Source organism: Procambarus clarkii, chromosome 14, assembly GCF_040958095.1.
Source record: "Procambarus clarkii isolate CNS0578487 chromosome 14, FALCON_Pclarkii_2.0, whole genome shotgun sequence".
In the NCBI taxonomy this organism is placed as follows: Eukaryota; Metazoa; Arthropoda; class Malacostraca; order Decapoda; family Cambaridae; genus Procambarus; species Procambarus clarkii.
Genome location: NC_091163.1, coordinates 17,532,711 through 17,551,485, shown reverse-complemented (window position 1 = coordinate 17,551,485; position 18,775 = coordinate 17,532,711). Strand labels below are relative to the sequence as shown.

The 18,775-nt window shown below is 43.1% G+C and overlaps 1 protein-coding gene across 2 annotated transcripts in view; it reads left to right on the top strand.

Annotated features, from left to right (window-relative positions):
• The window catches only part of LOC123771034 (matrix-remodeling-associated protein 5-like), a 123,640-nt gene that overhangs the window by 83,198 nt on the left and 21,667 nt on the right, over positions 1-18,775 (top strand). For both annotated transcript variants that reach the window (XM_069324410.1, XM_069324409.1), the window contains exons 3-4: positions 7,587-7,729; positions 8,032-8,242. In XM_069324410.1, coding sequence (XP_069180511.1) covers positions 7,587-7,729; positions 8,032-8,242 — 354 coding nt within the window. The remainder of the gene's footprint in view (positions 1-7,586; positions 7,730-8,031; positions 8,243-18,775) is intronic.

Genomic DNA, 18,775 nt, shown 5'->3' with positions numbered 1-18,775 from the left:
CCTTAAAGGAGACCAACGTCGCCTATGCCTTCAAATGTCCACTTGGGGACTGTAAGCCCCAAAGAACTCAGTATATAGGCAAGACAACAACATCTCTTTCCAGGCGATTAACAATGCATAAGCAACAGGGCTCCATTAAGGAACATATAATCTCTTCCCACAACCAGACCATCACCAGAGAGGTGTTAACAAACAACACAAAAATCATCGATAGATACAGCGATAGCAGGCGGTTTGACATCTGCGAGGCACTACACATCAAGAAGACAACACCAGCAATCAATAGCCAATCAATGCACAACTATATTCTATCCACTTCAAGACTCTGCACCAATACAGAAGAATCAAGAAATATGGGTATGTCTACAGGAAAGACTGTAAAATATACTAATATATATATATATATATATATATATATATATATATATATATATATATATATATATATATATATATATATATATATATATATATATATATATATATATATATATATATATATATATATATATTTATATATATATATATATATATATATATATATATATTAGTATATTTTACAGTCTTTCCTGTAGACATATTTATATATATATATATATATATATATATATATATATATATATATATATATATATATATATATATATATATATATATATATATATGTCGTACCTAGTAGCCAGAACGCACTTCTCGGCTTACTATGCAAGGCTCGATTTGCCTAATAGGCCGAGTGATTTTCTTTATTTTCAAAAAATTGTTTCCAATTAGTTTATTTGAATTATTTTTATTATGTGTTATTAGGAACATAAATTATTAACTTATATGTGTTATTTTAGGTTAGGTTAAGATAAGTTAGGTTTGGTTAGGTAGGGTGGGTTAGGTTCGGTCATATATCTACGTTAGTTTTGACTCAAATTTAAAAAAATGAACTCATACATAGTGAAATGGATAGCTTTTTCCATTTCATAAGAAAAAATTTAGAAAAATATATAAATTCAGGAAAACTTGGCCTATTAGGCAAATCGGGCCTTGCACAGTTGGCCGAGTATGACATTCTGGCTACTAGGTACAACATATATATATATATATATATATATATATATATATATATATATATATATATATATATATATATATATATATATATATATATATATATATATATATATATATATATATATATATATATATATATATATATATATATATATATACACAACTATATAACAATTAAACAGTCAGCGTTCGAAGACCTCGTCCAGCTCCTCGGAGGTTGGTTGCGTACCCAAGATACAGCACGCATTTCCCCTCTGAACTGCGACACTGAGGCGCTGGAACAGGAAACTGGCTGCACGTAGGTCTCTAGTTTTCCCAATGAGTTCCTCACCAACCTCCTTTAAAAGTTTGAGTGCACATTTATCCCAGGCGCCCAGAGTCTCAGAGCCTATCGGCATGAACTTGTAACAACGTTCTAGGTCTCTGTACTGGTTGATTTTCTGGGTCTCCCTGAAGGTGACTGCCCCACCTCCCTCCGCTGAGCTGTAACGTAAATAGGTATCAGTCAAAGTAGATGCACAGGTGTAATCCCATACGACCTGTTTACCTTCCCTCCATGGCTGCAGGGTGACTCAATCTGGGCGTTTTTGGCTGTTGTCAGGTCTGCACAACTGAGGTTCCCTTTGTGCTGGACACCCAGCTGTAGCCAAACTTCTCTTGATGATGTCATTGACTGCTTCATGTCTGGCAATCTTTCTCTGTGTCTTATGAAATATGAGACCATGGCTGCCGTATTGATCTGCCCGTGCATGGCCGCAAATACATCGGTGCTCGGTGGAGATAGGGGCGGCAAGGCGCAGAGCAACGCCAATACTTAGGGCCCGATGGTCCAGGCGGGTGCCCAAGGCGGAATTTAGGGATTGCCAACAGGAAGTCCCAAGCATGGGGGGCTTGCACAGCTAGGAGACGCGCTCTGTCCTTCTGAGAAGCTGCCTCCAGCAATGCTTTGGCGATGTTCTCCACTATGGAGCTATCCCATTTGGCCTGTTTACCGTCGTTTGGAAAAGTTGGTCGGGTGTGTGAATTGGCAAGAGTGTCCCACTGACCAGCTCCTTCCACAAATTTGGGATCACGAATGTCAATGGAGTTCCTTTGGTATTCTGGTAGTATTTCTTTCACTAATTCACTTGTAGCACTGGTCGAGGATAAGAATGCCGACAATGCTAACTGTGTCGCCTTGCGAATACCTATACCCCCGAGTCTAACTGGGAGCGTTGCTTGGTCCCACTGGTCATCTTGCAGGTAGAGGTTTAACACTTTCATAGTTATTGTCTTTAGGAGTGAGTCGTATTCCGTTAATTTTGGGCTGTCAAAGGAAGGAGCATACCTGAAGAAATAGGTAAGTCTGGGCAAGGCCAGGCACCTTGTAAGAAGGTACAGAGCATCGTGAGCATCCAAAGCCCCTATTCGCGCCTCCATCCTCCTCAGGTCTTTAAGCTTTTCTTCGAGGACTACCTCAGTGGCGTTCGAGCCCAGAGGTGCCCCTAGCAGCACACTGTCGGTGGGAGCGATCACTTGGGCTCTTGGCAATAAGATTCGTACTGCATCTATGATTGGTTGGCTGGATGAGATGATTTCACACTTTGATGGATTTAGTGTAAGGACTAACTCCTCTCCCCTAGATTTCACTAGCTGAAGATCTCCTAGAAAGGATTCCTGTGTCCCTGCCAGGGTGCCATCGTCCAGGAACCAGATGTTGAATTCGCTGGACAACCTGCTTGTGACCTCCTTAGCTGCCATGCAAAAAAGGAAAGGGGCAAGTGGGTCTCCCTGCTAGACACCTTCTGCGGAAACAACTTCATGTTCCCCAAACAACAGTGACGATTCCCTACTGTACCCTGCTGAAACGAAAGGAAGTAGACAAAGAAAGCTGGTTCGAACTGCTTCCAGTATCACATCCCTTTTTACCAGGTTGAAGGCATTTTTAAAGTCTAATTTAATTAATGCCTTATTTTCTGGGAGGTCCTTGGTATAGGCTCGTGCTGCATGAGCTGCTGCTTCACAGCCATGGGGGACACCAAAACCTAGTTGATGGGGTCGAAGCATCGTTGCAGCGTCTATGCTGATTTTTCTGACAGCTGCCCTAGGAACAAGGCGCCGAAGTGTGTTACCCACGGCAATGGGTCTGACTCCACCATCCTTCTTCTTAAGGGGACAAAGGGATGCTCCGAAAAAGAAGGGTTTAATTGTATCTGGGATTAACCCGGAGAGACAGTCGTTGACAAACTTCGTGATCTCTGACAGTAGTGTCTCGGCAACTTCGCCGAGAACTGGGTTTGTCATCTCCTTGAGGTGCTGAAGTCTTACTCCAGTGTATCCCCCTGCTGAGCCTGGTGGAAATGACATGATGGCTTTGAATACCTCTGATGCTTGGAGGAATAGAGGTCCCATGTCTGGAACATTTGTGTCCCGAGCAGTGGGTTCCCATGGTACTCTGGGAGGGTGCTTCTCTCTCAGTGAGTCGGCAGTTGCTGTATTTCTAGGGGCGATTGTTTCTTCGCTGGTAAGTAACCTAATTGCCGCTACTGTGTTGCCCTCTTCAATTTTCTTGGTTACTTGTGTTCCAAGCTTAAAATTATCATTGGAACTCTTGGGTCTGCCACGACGGTTTTTGCGTTGAGGAGGGATGGGGATCAAGTTGTCAGCTCTGGGGAAATTATTTATTGCCCTAGTGACTGATGAGGCTAGTGACTTGCCTCCTCTTGTAGGTAGGCCTAAGCAAATATTGCCAAACAGGTGCAAATTATGCCATGCTTTGATGGTATAAAAGTGGTCTGCAGCATTAAGATTTTCAGACCGTTCATTTACTTTCCTTAAAAGGTCTTTATATTTCCCTGCTGCAAATGGGCGCGCTGCTTTACGAATGTGGGGAAGAGTTCTGGTTGTGGATGCTTTGATGGCCCCCAGGAGGTCATCTGATGACATGAAGTTTGCTGGGATGTGTGGGAGTGCCGGGGGGACCTGTGGGCCTTCCCTCTCTACAGGTACCGTCTATGAACCCTCACAGTTGTGCTGACGTAGGGTTCCATCGTTTCTAAGGCTGTGAGATTCGTCACACACCCGACACGTTCCTCTGGGTCTGGGTCCCCCTCTGGGTGCGCCTCTGGGTGTATTGTTCCCAGGACCGTGTTCTTGGCTGAGGGGTTCCTGGTTAGTTGGAGGAGTCCCCTCCGTCCCCCGGGCGGGCTGTGACATCGGCGTGACGTAGGAGGGTGATCACGGGTGGTGGCGGCATGGGGAGTTGGCTGTCCCTCCCACTCACCACTCATGCGGGTACGTGTGTCTCCCTCCCTTTTGGGAGGAACCTGAATGCTTGCTGTGACATGTGCCATATCTGGGTGCATGGAAGGTGACACATTTCTGCAACAGGCACTGTGTGGGCAGTGAATAGGTGGGTGGGAGACGCCCAGCCGCAGGGTGGGTGGGCTGGGATAGCAGGAGCTACAGCACAATATATATACATACATATAACTTTAGAACACTTTCCCACCAGGAGACTCGAACCCTAGCCAGCACAGAAGCCTTCCAGCAACTGGCATAACAGGTACGCCTTAACCCGCTCCACCACCCGCTCAGACCCTTAAAAGAGATGGTAATTTCGGAGTATTTAAATACCCCAAAGATCAACACCTCCCAAGAGCACCAGTGCAAGTGAGGGGTCATTTATACGTTAATTTCATCAAGTCCCTGTTAATATGGGAAGACACAGTGTCTCTGCTTAAGGCACAACTCTCCTAAACACGAGAGTTAAGTATACAACTTTAGAACACTTTCCCACCAGGAGACTCGAACCCTAGCCAGCACAGAAGCCTTCCAGCAACTGGCATAACAGGTACGCCTTAACCCGCTCCACCACCCGCTCAGACCCTTAAAAGAGATGGTAATTTCGGAGTATTTAAATACCCCAAAGATCAACACCTCCCAAGAGCACCAGAGCAAGTGAGGGGTCATTTATACGTTAATTTCATCAAGTCCCTGTTAATATGGGAAGACACAGTGTCTCTGCTTAAGGCACAACTCTCCTAAACACGAGAGTTAAGTATACAACTTTAGAACACTTTCCCACCAGGAGACTCGAACCCTAGCCAGCACAGAAGCCTTCCAGCAACTGGCATAACAGGTACGCCTTAACCCGCTCCACCACCCGCTCAGACCCTTAATCAGAAATTAACGTATAAATGACCCCTCACTTGCTCTGGTGCTCTTGGGAGGTGTTGATCTTTGGGGTATTTAAATACTCCGAAATTACCATCTCTTTTAAGGGTCTGAGCGGGTGGTGGAGCGGGTTAAGGCGTACCTGTTATGCCAGTTGCTGGAAGGCTTCTGTGCTGGCTAGGGTTCGAGTCTCCTGGTGGGAAAGTGTTCTAAAGTTGTATACTTAACTCTCGTGTTTAGGAGAGTTGTGCCTTAAGCAGAGACACTGTGTCTTCCCATATTAACAGGGACTTGATGAAATTAACGTATAAATGACCCCTCACTTGCTCTGGTGCTCTTGGGAGGTGTTGATCTTTGGGGTATTTAAATACTCCGAAATTACCATCTCTTTTAAGGGTCTGAGCGGGTGGTGGAGCGGGTTAAGGCGTACCTGTTATGCCAGTTGCTGGAAGGCTTCTGTGCTGGCTAGGGTTCGAGTCTCCTGGTGGGAAAGTGTTCTAAAGTTGTATACTTAACTCTCGTGTTTAGGAGAGTTGTGCCTTAAGCAGAGACACTGTGTCTTCCCATATTAACAGGGACTTGATGAAATTAACGTATAAATGACCCCTCACTTGCTCTGGTGCTCTTGGGAGGTGTTGATCTTTGGGGTATTTAAATACTCCGAAATTACCATCTCTTTTAAGGGTCTGAGCGGGTGGTGGAGCGGGTTAAGGCGTACCTGTTATGCCAGTTGCTGGAAGGCTTCTGTGCTGGCTAGGGTTCGAGTCTCCTGGTGGGAAAGTGTTCTAAAGTTGTATACTTAACTCTCGTGTTTAGGAGAGTTGTGCCTTAAGCAGAGACACTGTGTCTTCCCATATTAACAGGGACTTGATGAAATTAACGTATAAATGACCCCTCACTTGCTCTGGTGCTCTTGGGAGGTGTTGATCTTTGGGGTATTTAAATACTCCGAAATTACCATCTCTTTTAAGGGTCTGAGCGGGTGGTGGAGCGGGTTAAGGCGTACCTGTTATGCCAGTTGCTGGAAGGCTTCTGTGCTGGCTACGGTTCGAGTCTCCTGGTGGGAAAGTGTTCTAAAGTTGTATACTTAACTCTCGTGTTTAGGAGAGTTGTGCCTTAAGCAGAGACACTGTGTCTTCCCATATTAACAGGGACTTGATGAAATTAACGTATAAATGACCCCTCACTTGCTCTGGTGCTCTTGGGAGGTGTTGATCTTTGGGTTATTTAAATACTCCGAAATTACCATCTCTTTTAAGGGTCTTAGCGGGTGGTGGAGCGGGTTAAGGCGTACCTGTTATGCCAGTTGCTGGAAGGCTTCTGTGCTGGCTAGGGTTCGAGTCTCCTGGTGGGAAAGTGTTCTAAAGTTGTATACTTAACTCTCGTGTTTAGGAGAGTTGGGTCACATACATATATATATATATATATATATATATATATATATATATATATATATATATATATATATATATATATATATATATATATATGTATATATATATATATATATATATATATATATTTATATATATATATATATATATATATATATATATATATATATATATATATATATATATGTATATATATATATATATGTACATATATATATATATATATATATATATATATATATATATATATATATATATATACATATATATATATATATATATATATATATATATATATATATATATATATATATATGTCGTACCTAGTAGCCAGAACTCACTTCTCAGCCTACTATGCGAGGCCCGATTTGCCTAATAAGCCAAGTTTTACTGAATTAATATATTTTCTCTAATTTTTTTCTTATGAAATGATAAAGCTACCCATTTCATTATGTATGAGGTCAATTTTTTTTTATTGGAGTTAAAATTAACGTAGATATATGACCGAACCTAACCAACCCTACCTAACCTAACCTAACCTATCTTTATAGGTTAGGTTAGGTTAGGTAGCCGAAAACGTTAGGTTAGGTTAGGTTAGGTAGGTTAGGTTGTCGAAAAAACATTAATTCATGAAAACTAGGCTTATTAGGCAAATCAGGCCTTGCATAGTAGGCTGAGAAGTGAGTTCTGGCTACTAGGTACGACATATATATATATATATATATATATATATATATATATATATATGTATGTATATATATATATATATATATATATATATATATATATTTATATATATTTATATATATTTATGTATATATTTATATATATTTATATATATATATATATATATGGTTCCCAGGCGGGAATCGAACTCGGTACAAGAAGTCATTTCTTACCAAAACCAACAGCACACAATCCTAAACGTTCAACAAATCATTCATTGAATCTAACTTACTTATGGTGTTGTTTCTCCAGGGTACATGGTGGATGAGGCAGGGGGAGGCACAGGGCTGTACATGGGTCCCTACTTCCCCAGCCCTCAGCCCATGAACATCACTGTACACCTGGACACCGTCGCCTACCTTCCCTGCACTGTCAATCAGCTTGGAGACAAGTCGGTCAGTGCCACAACATCCATAAAAGTCTTTGTGGATGTGGATCTTTTTGGATCCACAATTTTTTTTTTTTTGTATTTTTTGAAACTCTAAATTGTGTTTCATACTTACGTTTTTTAATACTTTTTTCTTCCTAAACACCAAAGTTTGAGATATTAATAGTGCAGTTTTGTAATTTAATACTGACTCATAGTGTAAAAAAATACCATTACACGTTTCAAATAATTTTTACAATGTGTGTGTGTGTGTGTGTGTGCTAACTAGTCAATGTATTTATGGTCCTGAGTTTGGTCTCCGTCCTGCAGGTGTCTTGGGTGAGGCAGAGGGACGCGGACATCTTGACGGTGGACCGCTACACCTTCGTCAGGGACGAGCGGTTGACCGTACACTTCACCCCTGATACAGGCACCTGGACGCTGGTCATCAAGTACGTCCAGGAGCGCGACGCTGGCACCTATGAGTGCCAGATCTCCACCGAGCCAAAGATGTCAATGCTGGTCGATCTTAACGTCATTGGTGAGTCACGGTTACTTGTCCCTTCCAGCTGGTGCTTGCAATCATCCAGCTGGTGCTTGCAATCATCCCGCTGGTGCTTGTGAGAGCCAGATGTTCTGATATTCCTACAATTTGTGAGTGGTATTGGTCGGTAAAACTGGAGCCTTCCGGTCCGGTGGTATTGGGTTCGAGGCTCCCGAGGGTGAAAGTGAATTGAATGTTATTCCATTATAAAATTATTCCATAATATTATTTATTGATAACAAAGTCTAAGGCAAGTGCTTGTGAGTATCCAAAGTGCAGAATGGAGTCCTTAACCCATAACTCAGCCCCGCAAGTACATCAACTAGTTTAAAGCTCACTTGACTCTTCCTCTTACTCACTGCTGCTCTGATAATCTCTTCAGTGTCGGATCCCACTTTGAAAAGTGATAATGAGGTCACATATCAGACGACCTCCTCTAATAGATCCGTCGTTCGCGATCGTTCTCAACACACTGAGATCCAGCGGCCCAATTGAAGCCAGACTTTGCGCATCTTAATTAGCTGTCACCGATTATATATGATAATTGGAGCGATGAGAGCGTCCTACGTGTCCTCCCCGGCTTCTCATTGGTCGAGGCCCTCACTCAACACATAAGAGAAAGGCTCTAAATTGCCTTTTTTCATTTTCACAACGTAGTTATGAGCTTCTCAAATAGCCTGGATGGTAGCAGCGTGTCGTCTGGACACCTTAACGGACTACAAGTGAAGACTCTTCTATAGAATACCTTGACAGATGCATTGAATCCATAATTTAATAGAAGCACATTCTTTGCAAGTAACGTACAGATCGTTGCAGCATGACAACAAGGAAAGTTATCTTGACAGAGAGGGTTTCACTAAACACTAGTGCCGTGTGTGTATATATATTTTTTGTATTTATATATTTACATGCAAAGCATGCGCATAAGTACAATAAAACAGACAGAAAAACAAAATGAAACAAACAATGCACAAAATCACTGGCCTGAGGGGACTATAGCAAGACATAACACGTAGTACAGTCAGACTGTCGGACACACAATACACAATACACAGCAACATGACATAAGGGCACATAGCTGTTACGAACCCAAGTCTATCGTCAGCACGGAGCAGCGACATCAACGCTATCTGTGAGTCCGCTCCCGAAACCCCCACTAATTGGACGACGCCATCTAGTAGTGACAAGACTATACCAGCCAGAAATGCTAGATTCTTGTCCTGGTAGCTGGAGAGGTAGCCGGTGCTGACCTCTGGTGACGTGGTGCTTGGAAAATTAGCGCCATCTATTGAGCGAAAAAGTGTACGTTTATGTCAGGGTCCGTAAGTGGTGTTTCCTAGTGTCCGGAAGAGAACAGTGAAGTGTTCTACTGTCTGCCTGTGGAGTGGCAGTGATGGGATTCGCTGTACCCGGGGCTGTCTAATAGAAGAGACGACTGACTAAGGTGCTGAAGAGGAGAGTAACCAGTGAGTTGCACGAAGCTTCTGCCTAGGGCTCGCTACCCTAGTATTTGCACCTGAAGTGGCCCAGCAGCGCGAGGCTGGAGGTATCTGCCAGCACCAGGCTGGACTGTGATTGTGGGCCTTCACGAGGAAGCACTTTGTGAGATTGTGGTTTGGCTGGCCCGTGGCCAGGGTAGACTCATTGTTGTTTCCCGGTACCTGCTGAGGATTATACTACGGATGAGGAAACACGATAGCTTACAAGACTGGATCGCCAGCATCGAAGAGCGCTTAGTGTTCCATGAGACACTTTTGTACATATTAGGTGTACTAATACTTTTGTTATGATTATTTGCGAGGTGATGGAAAAAGTTATCATATGTAAATATATCAACATTTTATGAGGTGTATTCAATACAACCCCCTTTTTGTTTTACTTGCATTACCGAGCTCACACCTTGAAAGCCACTACTAACTTGGAGCCGGATACCACAACTTTAGTACGACCAGAAAAGAACCCGGTTGCGACCCATTGTGGGCGTAACATAATTGGCATCCCCAGTGGGATCCAACCTCTTGTCAAGTACGTTTGACAGGGGTGGTGACGTAGTACAATCCCTTGTGAATAATTCCCGTTTGTTATTTTAGAACGTTACATGTGCGGTGCTCAGTGTGATTAATTGTTGTACTGGCAAGTGCGGTGCTCGGTTATGATAAGTGCCTAGTGTCAAGTGAAGCGATGTGTTAAGTGCTCGTGCACCAACTAGGTGATAAAATGGCAGAGAGAGTGACCATTGAGGATCTAGACGATGTTCAAGAATTTCTGAACAAGGAGAACTGTCTTGCTAGATTGAAATATCTGGGAAAGCAAGAACTTGTGCTGGTGAGTGCCTATCTAGAGATCAAAATACGTGAGAGTGATTCTCGTGTTGAAATCTTATCGAAGGTTCATAAGCACTTAAAGGTCGGGGAGAAGCAGGAAAGCGAGGCACAGAGTGCAAAAGAAAGTGTGGTGGCTTCCACTGAACAGGAAGATAAAGGTAGTGACGGTGAAAGTGATGCTGGTGAACTGAATATAAGTTTTCTGTCAAAATGCGTGCTTTAGAAATAAATCGTGAGATAGAGGAAGAAATTAGAAATAGAACGGGAAATGAAAGAGATGGAAATGAAACAGTTGGAATTACAAGAAAGAAAAGAAGAAAGAGAAGAAAGAAGAGAAAGAGAAGAGCGAGATCCGGTGAGAAATATAAAGATGGTCCCAAAATTCAACGAAAAGGAAGTTTCGAAGTTCTTCGCTGCCTTCGAGAACGTTGCTGCCTCATTGGATTGGCCAAAGGAAAATTGGGCCATCATGATACAGTCCATCTTGACTGGAAAGGCCCAAATTGCCTACTCCACGTTGTCCCTTGATGACTCCAGTGATTACGGCAAGGTGGAGAAGGTAGTGCTCATATGGCTTATCAGTTGGTGCTTGAAGCTTATAGACAAAAGTTCAGGAACTTGAAGAAGACCCCGGAGCACACGTTCACAGAGTTTGTGAACATCAAGGAACGGCTTTTTCAGGAGTGGTGTGTGTGGTGTTGTGTGTTGCTGAGGAAGTCTTGGTTGTAGGGTTGATATAAAGCCATTGCTTGGTTACTGACTTCAATACTTAAGGTGATGCATGACTAGGAGCTTCCAAGCTGGTGGCGTCCTGTATGCTCTATTGTTTACCTCCTGCTGGCGTCTGAACCTCAGCACATACAAACGGATGGTACCGTTTTCTATGAACATAACATCCCTCCTTTTCTTTAAAAAGAATGAATACAGGATTCAAGGTAGTGCGATCCTCATAGGACGTCCAAATAAAAGTTCGCCAGGCGACTTGCCCAGTGTTCCATGCGGTGTTGCACGGTAGTTCCTGAGAAAAGCATACATAGCTTGTTTCCAGGATCGTCCTTCGGCATAAGGACAGCGCACCGCTTTCATGAGAGGTTGCATGAATCTCTCGACTTCTCCATTTGCTTGAGGATGTAGTGGCATCACACGGCGGTGTTTGAATCCATTATGCTCAGCAAAGTTGACGAAGTCCTGTCCATTGAATGGCGATCCATTGTCCGTCTTGACAACTTCAGGAATGCCAAAATTTGAAAATATCTTGTCGAGCTTCGGGATGACAGCCTTTGCAGGTGTGGAAGTGATGGTTTCTACTTCTGGATAACGTGATCATCAATGACTACCATTAAGTACTCTCTAGTTGGTAGCGGTCCGCAGAAGTTCATCAATACTTCCGTCCATGGTACAGCAGGTAGTGGTGAAGGTTGTAGAGGTGTTGGTCTTGAGGTATCCACTGCAGCTTGGCTGGGACACAGGCATCATGCATGTCCTTTGCTTGATGATCAATGCCAGGAAACCATACCTTTTCTCGTAGCAGCTGTTTGATCTTTACAAGATCTTGGTGTCCTTGATGTGCTAGCTTCAGAGCACGCTGCTGGAGAACAGCTGGAATGACGATATTAGTACCTAGCAGCACGGTGTCGCGTTGTTGCGCAACAGTTAATTCTGTCTGGATGCATTCAAGTGCTTTGAATGCATCTTGGTCAACTCCTGAGGGTGGGATGGGTGGAAACTTTTTCTTTGTCAATGCATCCACTGTTGCTTGCAGAGTTGGGTTCTCTAGGGTTGCAGTACGGATTTCATCATGAGTGAGAGCCTTAAGGACTGCATCACAGGTTACAGAATGTACATATTCCATGGCAACTTGCTGATGCTTGGTGATGATGAAACTGTTGGCAGGATGTCGACTGATGTAATCAGCGGGATTGCCTGCACCCGGCTTGTATTTCACCGTGAAGTTGTACGGTTGCAGACAAAGAGCCCATCTCTCAATGCGAGCTGGTGGTTTGGACTTTGGATTATTGAAGATGGTCTCCAACGGTTTGTGGTCAGTAATTATCGTGGTGAAGGGTGCACCACGCAGATACACATTGAAGTGTTCACAGCCCCATACAAGAGCAAGAGCTTCCTTCTCTGTTTGACTGTATCGTTGCTCAATATCTGTGAGAGAACGGCTGGCGTAGGCAATTACTACTCTGGAGTCTGGTTGACCAGGTTTGTGTTGGGCTAAACAGCACCTAAACCAACAGAACTAGCGTCCACCGTTAACTCAGTGTCCATTGATGGATCAAAGTACGCAGCAGTCGCATTCTCTACTAGTGCATCTTTCACAGCATCAAATGCATTTTGCTGGATATCACTCCAGTACCATGATGTATTTTGCTTCAGGAGCTCACGTAGAGGTTTCGTAATGGTAGCAAAATCTGGAATGAAGCGAGAACAGTAGTTTGTCATTCCCAGAAAACTATGTACTTCAGTGGATGTTGAAGGAAGTGCAGCATTTTTTATATCTGCAACTTTCTTAGGATCTGGAGACAAACCTTTGTCACTAAGTACATGTCCAAAGAATTAATTTTTATGTTGATTGAACTCACACTATGCTCGGCTTAGTGTCAGACTCTTTTCTCGTAAGCGTTGCAATGTTGCACGAAGAGCTTTGTCGTGTTCAGCTTGGGTACAGCCATAAACAATGATGTCATCAGACATGTTGTCAGCATTAGGTATATCTTGCAATACCTGGCTGATGTGCTGGAATACCTCAGCAGCACTGTTAATACCAAAACTCAGGCGCTTGTACCTATACAGACCTCGATGTGTCGTAAACGTTGTGATGAAGCGACTCTCATCATCAAGTTCAAGCTGATGATAGCCCTTGTTCAAATCTAACTTACTGAATACAGTTGCATTATTCAAGCGGTATATCATATCATCTACAGTGGGTGTAGGATGGCGTTCACGCATTATTGCCTTGTTGGGAACGCGCATGTCCACATAGATGTGTATCACATTTGGATTCTTCGCCTTTGGTGGAGTGACAATTGGGCTTACCCATGGTGTTGGGCCTGTTACTGGTTCAATGATATCTAGTTCTATCAGCCTATCCAGTTCGGCATCGACTTTCTTGCGAGTATGGAATGGCTGGCGGCGATGTGGTTGGGCAACTGGAATTACATCTGGGTTCATATTCAGATGCACTTTGTTTTGTTATCTGTATAACAACCTATGGATTCAAATCGATCAGAAAATTCAACAACAATAGCATTAACATTGTTTGCAGATTCCACTGCTACGGCATTAGATAGCTGAAGTCGCCCCAATTTGGTTGTAGTCTTGTAACTGAGTAGAGACTCCTTTGCATTCCTAACAACATGGAATGTAGTAATGAGCATTGCACTCTTTGACATAATTTCTGCAGTGAAAATTCCAATCACTGGCAAGGCTACAATTGAAGCATAGACAGTGGCTTTGCCAATATAATTCTCAAGCTTTGGGAACTGTGATTGAAATTTTTCATAGTAGCACTCGGCAATGGTGTCAATGTTTGATCCAGTGTCAATGAGAACTTTGAGACAAATACCAGCAATGTATACTATAGTCTCTGGGTTACTTGGTGTGGGAGTTTTTATGAGAATTTGTGGAATAAAATGTAATTGGTATAAGGAATTTAGCTCGGAAAATTTCTAAGAATTTTCTTTATTCTTTAACCTTTATTCCTGTCGTGATATTCACTTAGGTCGCCTGAGGAAGGACTTGCTTAGCTAACACACCAGTGTAGTAACCAGCTCATTCCTCACTTTGGGACCATGTATGAACAATTGACTAGGCGCGAGCAAACGCCGAGACCCCAATGAAAATTTAAATCCCCCCTCTTAGGTCGCTGACCTTCGCCATTCGCCGATGCGAATCTAACGAGTAGGTCAAGGGCTCTCACATTTATTGTTGTGTGGTGCCGTATATTTGATCCAAAGCTCAGAATCAGTCTCAATTTTATTAGTCGAGTGTGAAGAACATTTGCATAACAATAATAATGTGTGGAATGTAACGAAAAGACAGTGTTAACCATAATAACTTAGTTTATTCAATAAAGTACTAATTACTACAACAAAACAAAAAGAAATGTCAATGATGTTACTCGAAATCCTTCCTGTGACACTATCAATGACAGCTAGACACCAGCCCCTCGGACTGCATAATGAACTAACTCGAACATAAGCGTGAACACAGAGGAATCAACAAGAAACAAGAAGTAACAGATCTATAATCACAATTACAACAAATGACACAGTAGGTTCTGAAACACGTCTCCAGTAACCTCCTACTGTTCTACGCCTCAGTGCAGTCTACACCTGCAATAGCGGTTGCAATGCAATCAAATCAGTAGTCTTTCAATGACATCAATAACTAATGGGTTCACTGGCAACTCCAGCACCCTTCCTCAAATTAATCGTAACGTTAACACTCCATCCCACGGACGATCAACAATCAATAACAATTGATTTACGTTAATAACACAATAACATTTACGTTAATTTAATAACTCTTACAACTGTCACTTGTAACGCGGAAATTACACAACACTCTACCCGTCGAGCATTCAGTGAGAAAATCCCATTAATCCCTGTACTACCAGACAGCTGATTAATCTCTTTACTAGTTACGTTAATTTATGTTAATCGGTTACTAATCACTCAGTGATAGTAAACTGATTTACAATGTCCAAAGTGCTAAGAGAACGGTAATCACTCGTGATTACCTTTAGAGTAATTAATTACTATCCTCAAGATCAATAATTAATCAATTAAAATACACAACCTTTCACACTGGCTCAGCAATTTACATTAAGGTATGAATTCCTTCTAAGCCTTCCATACTCAGACCAATTCAGGTGGCTAATAACAGTAATTAGCACCACGTTTACGTTATTCTAAAATGGCGTTACTCCTCCCACGAGTCAATCAAGTGCCGGTACTTCCGGGCAGATAACGACGTTACGTTAATGGAACAATATAGCCTTCGTGTGAGTCGATCAAACAAGGACCGAGGTTAATTACTTTGACTTCCTGAAACACGACAATTACCCGGCCCACTGACCGTTAATTACGACAGACAATACTCTAATTCTTATCTGGCTGATGGCTAGGCTCCTTGAGACTACCGTCGCTGCTTGCAGGAAAGTAAATTAACCCAAACGTATTCTACGTTACTCAAATTGTCAAAGAACAAATTCTCTTAAAGCAATGGGCGTTCCCTTGGTTACGTTATATTAATTGCCTCGCAATCACCTCAGTGAATACTGGACTTCGATGTCCTACCAGATAACCAGGAGAATATATGTGTACCCAAGTACTCGTCTACAGCCGAGTTCACCCACGACAATGACAAATCACACTAACAAATCACAGTGATTTACGTTACAATCCGGTTGCAATGACAATACTGCAGGACCAAGTAAAATAACATGCAGGACATGAACCCTCTAGAACACTGCCCTACAATGACTTTACTGAACTGCAATCACATACGGTGATGCTCAACACTAGCAACAATCACCATCAAATAACAACCCCCTTTTCAATAACACACACGGCAAGTACTCTAATTTCCAAATATTAGGATACTGCACACACTTACTTACTTACTGTTGCAAATAACCCCTAGAACATAGGTCAAAATATTTCAATCACCACACAGTAAATAACACAATAACACTGGGCACCATGACACTATGATTATATATATATATAATTACTGCTGACACATGTAGCCTACAGCTATCAAACGTTATTGGGAACACTAAGGAGATCTCACACTCCTTAAATCACATGGGTGAGTGATTTATCGATCACGCATGCCGATAAACACTCTCGAGAGTTACTTTACTTCGACAGAGCGATGGCGGTCTCTCCAGTCAGCCTCGTCACTCACCAAATTCTACCAAAATTACGCAAATTAATACTGCAACCACAATATATATATATATAAATCACACTTGTCACGGCCCTGGGAACAATACAAGAAATTTAGACCAAACTGTGGTACACTCCACAATAATCATTGCCAGGAATCACTGGCGTTACACATACCTGAGCGCTCAGTGTTGGAATTCCACACCTGCAAGACCACACATGGAAGTGATATCACTCCGTCCCACGGACGATCAAAAATGATTACCACAATGGAATATAATAATTATTACATGGACATCCTCTCAGTCCTTGGCTAATCTATGTATACTCTGTTCCCGTGTGTACCCACACACACACACACACTGTACATCTGTGTACACCAGACGTAAGTCCCTCTGGACTGACAAGATGACAACAAGGGTGATTATCTCCACGCCCACACTCCACTTCACCTCCACAGGTGCTACGTGACAATGTGACGGAACACTTGACCTCGAATTCAAGCTTTTAGAGACTAACTGATCACCAGAAATACACACATAGGAACTTACTCATTCATACTGCCGGCTACACACCATTCTCATACATCAGGCCCCCCGCTACAGGTGGCTGGCTCGCTCAGGGTGGCGTAGGCGGCGGTAGTACCTTACGTGGTATTTTTTCGTACAATTGGCGCACACTCGAACCCCTCCCACTCAACACGGCTGAGTTCGCACCCTCGACCCACCGGTGAAGTGAAGCGTTCGTACCCAGGTGACGCGCACAATGATAGCGTCTCACACAAACATGGGAAATCTGCCTTAACACTGACATGAATTTCCCCGTTCCCATCGACTGCTACAGAGCACTAGCAAGTCTAATCATCACTGGTATGGGATCTACGAGTCTGTTACTGCTCGTATGCACATTCCCCACGATCCCAGATCACTGTACCTCTACCCACTGTACACAATGTCTTTCTCCCCTCCAAGCGACGACTTCGGCCGGATTCTGTGACGACCGCTGTTGTTGGTGAAGCAGGAAGCATCAGCAGTTGAGTAGTCCAGCCACCACGACGCCCTATACTTCAATTTGGCCGAATTGAGTACAGAGAAGCGTCTTGACAGAGTGGCAGCTGGGTTCAGAATGATGCTCACATCGACGATCCCCGCGTCCTTCTCGAAATAACCAATGAGAGGAAGGCATACAGCGGCCTACCCCTCTCATCCAATCAGCGACGATGTAGCATAGCCCCTAGGGCAGCTCCAAGATGGCCGACCAACATGGCGGCTCAAGATGTTTACTAAGATGGCGGCTGTTTCCATGACGACGACTCAAGTAGCCAGCGAGCGCGGGAGGCCCACAGCTCACCCACGCCTGCGGCCTAGCTGTTCCTGCGCAAAGTTGAGTCTCGCTCCAAGCTATACAAGGAGATGATGCTATCAGCTCTAGCACTGTCCACAGACGTGTTACTCTGGCCAGTGTAACATTTATGGACTGCTGGTGACTGGGGCTCTCACATGAGCCCAAACACTAGATGTTTCGGTTGCTGGTTACCAAACTTAAGTCCGCCCACTTAACAAGTGCACTTAACAAGTGTACTGGCTCCCACAGGCATAAGAGCACTATTGTAAGTGAGCTGGTGAACCATCTCCTCACATTTGGAAGATCATTCCATTCTGTGATTGATTGTACTCCATAAGTGTAATCACATTCACTGTCATCTGAGACTGGTTGTAATGGCATGTTGTTTTGTACATTATTAGCATTCTGGATATGAGGTGCAATTTTGCGTTTACCACCTCGACCCCTATGACCTGATCCTCGTATAGTACTTTTTATTCATTGACTGTGGTTTCTTTAGTGCAGAACGACACAGCACCAAAATGGCCTAGTTTTCCACATTCATAGCGCTTCTTACCTTGAGCAGGACAAACATTATCTTGGTGTGGGTAGTCTCCCCAACAATTGTAACATTTATTGTTGACACCCTCTGTTGTGGGTCGTTGTGACTGCTTGAGTCTTGTTCCATGACTCCAGTTGTGATGTGGTACTCGGCTTGATTTGCTGTTAGGTTTGCCTTGATATGTTCTATGATCACGGTGTCCTCCCTGAACCTTATGTACCTCATCACTGATAGTAGCAGTGGCAGAACCGTTGTTAGCACTGCACTCCATGACATGAGCATCATGTGCAGCATCTTCCATTCGACGAGCAATATCCAGTATCTTGGTAAGAGAACTTTCGTCATCAACAAGTTCTAGAGCTTTTCGACGGAAACGTGTAAATGTGCATGTTTCAATTATTTGCTGTTTGATTTGTTTGTC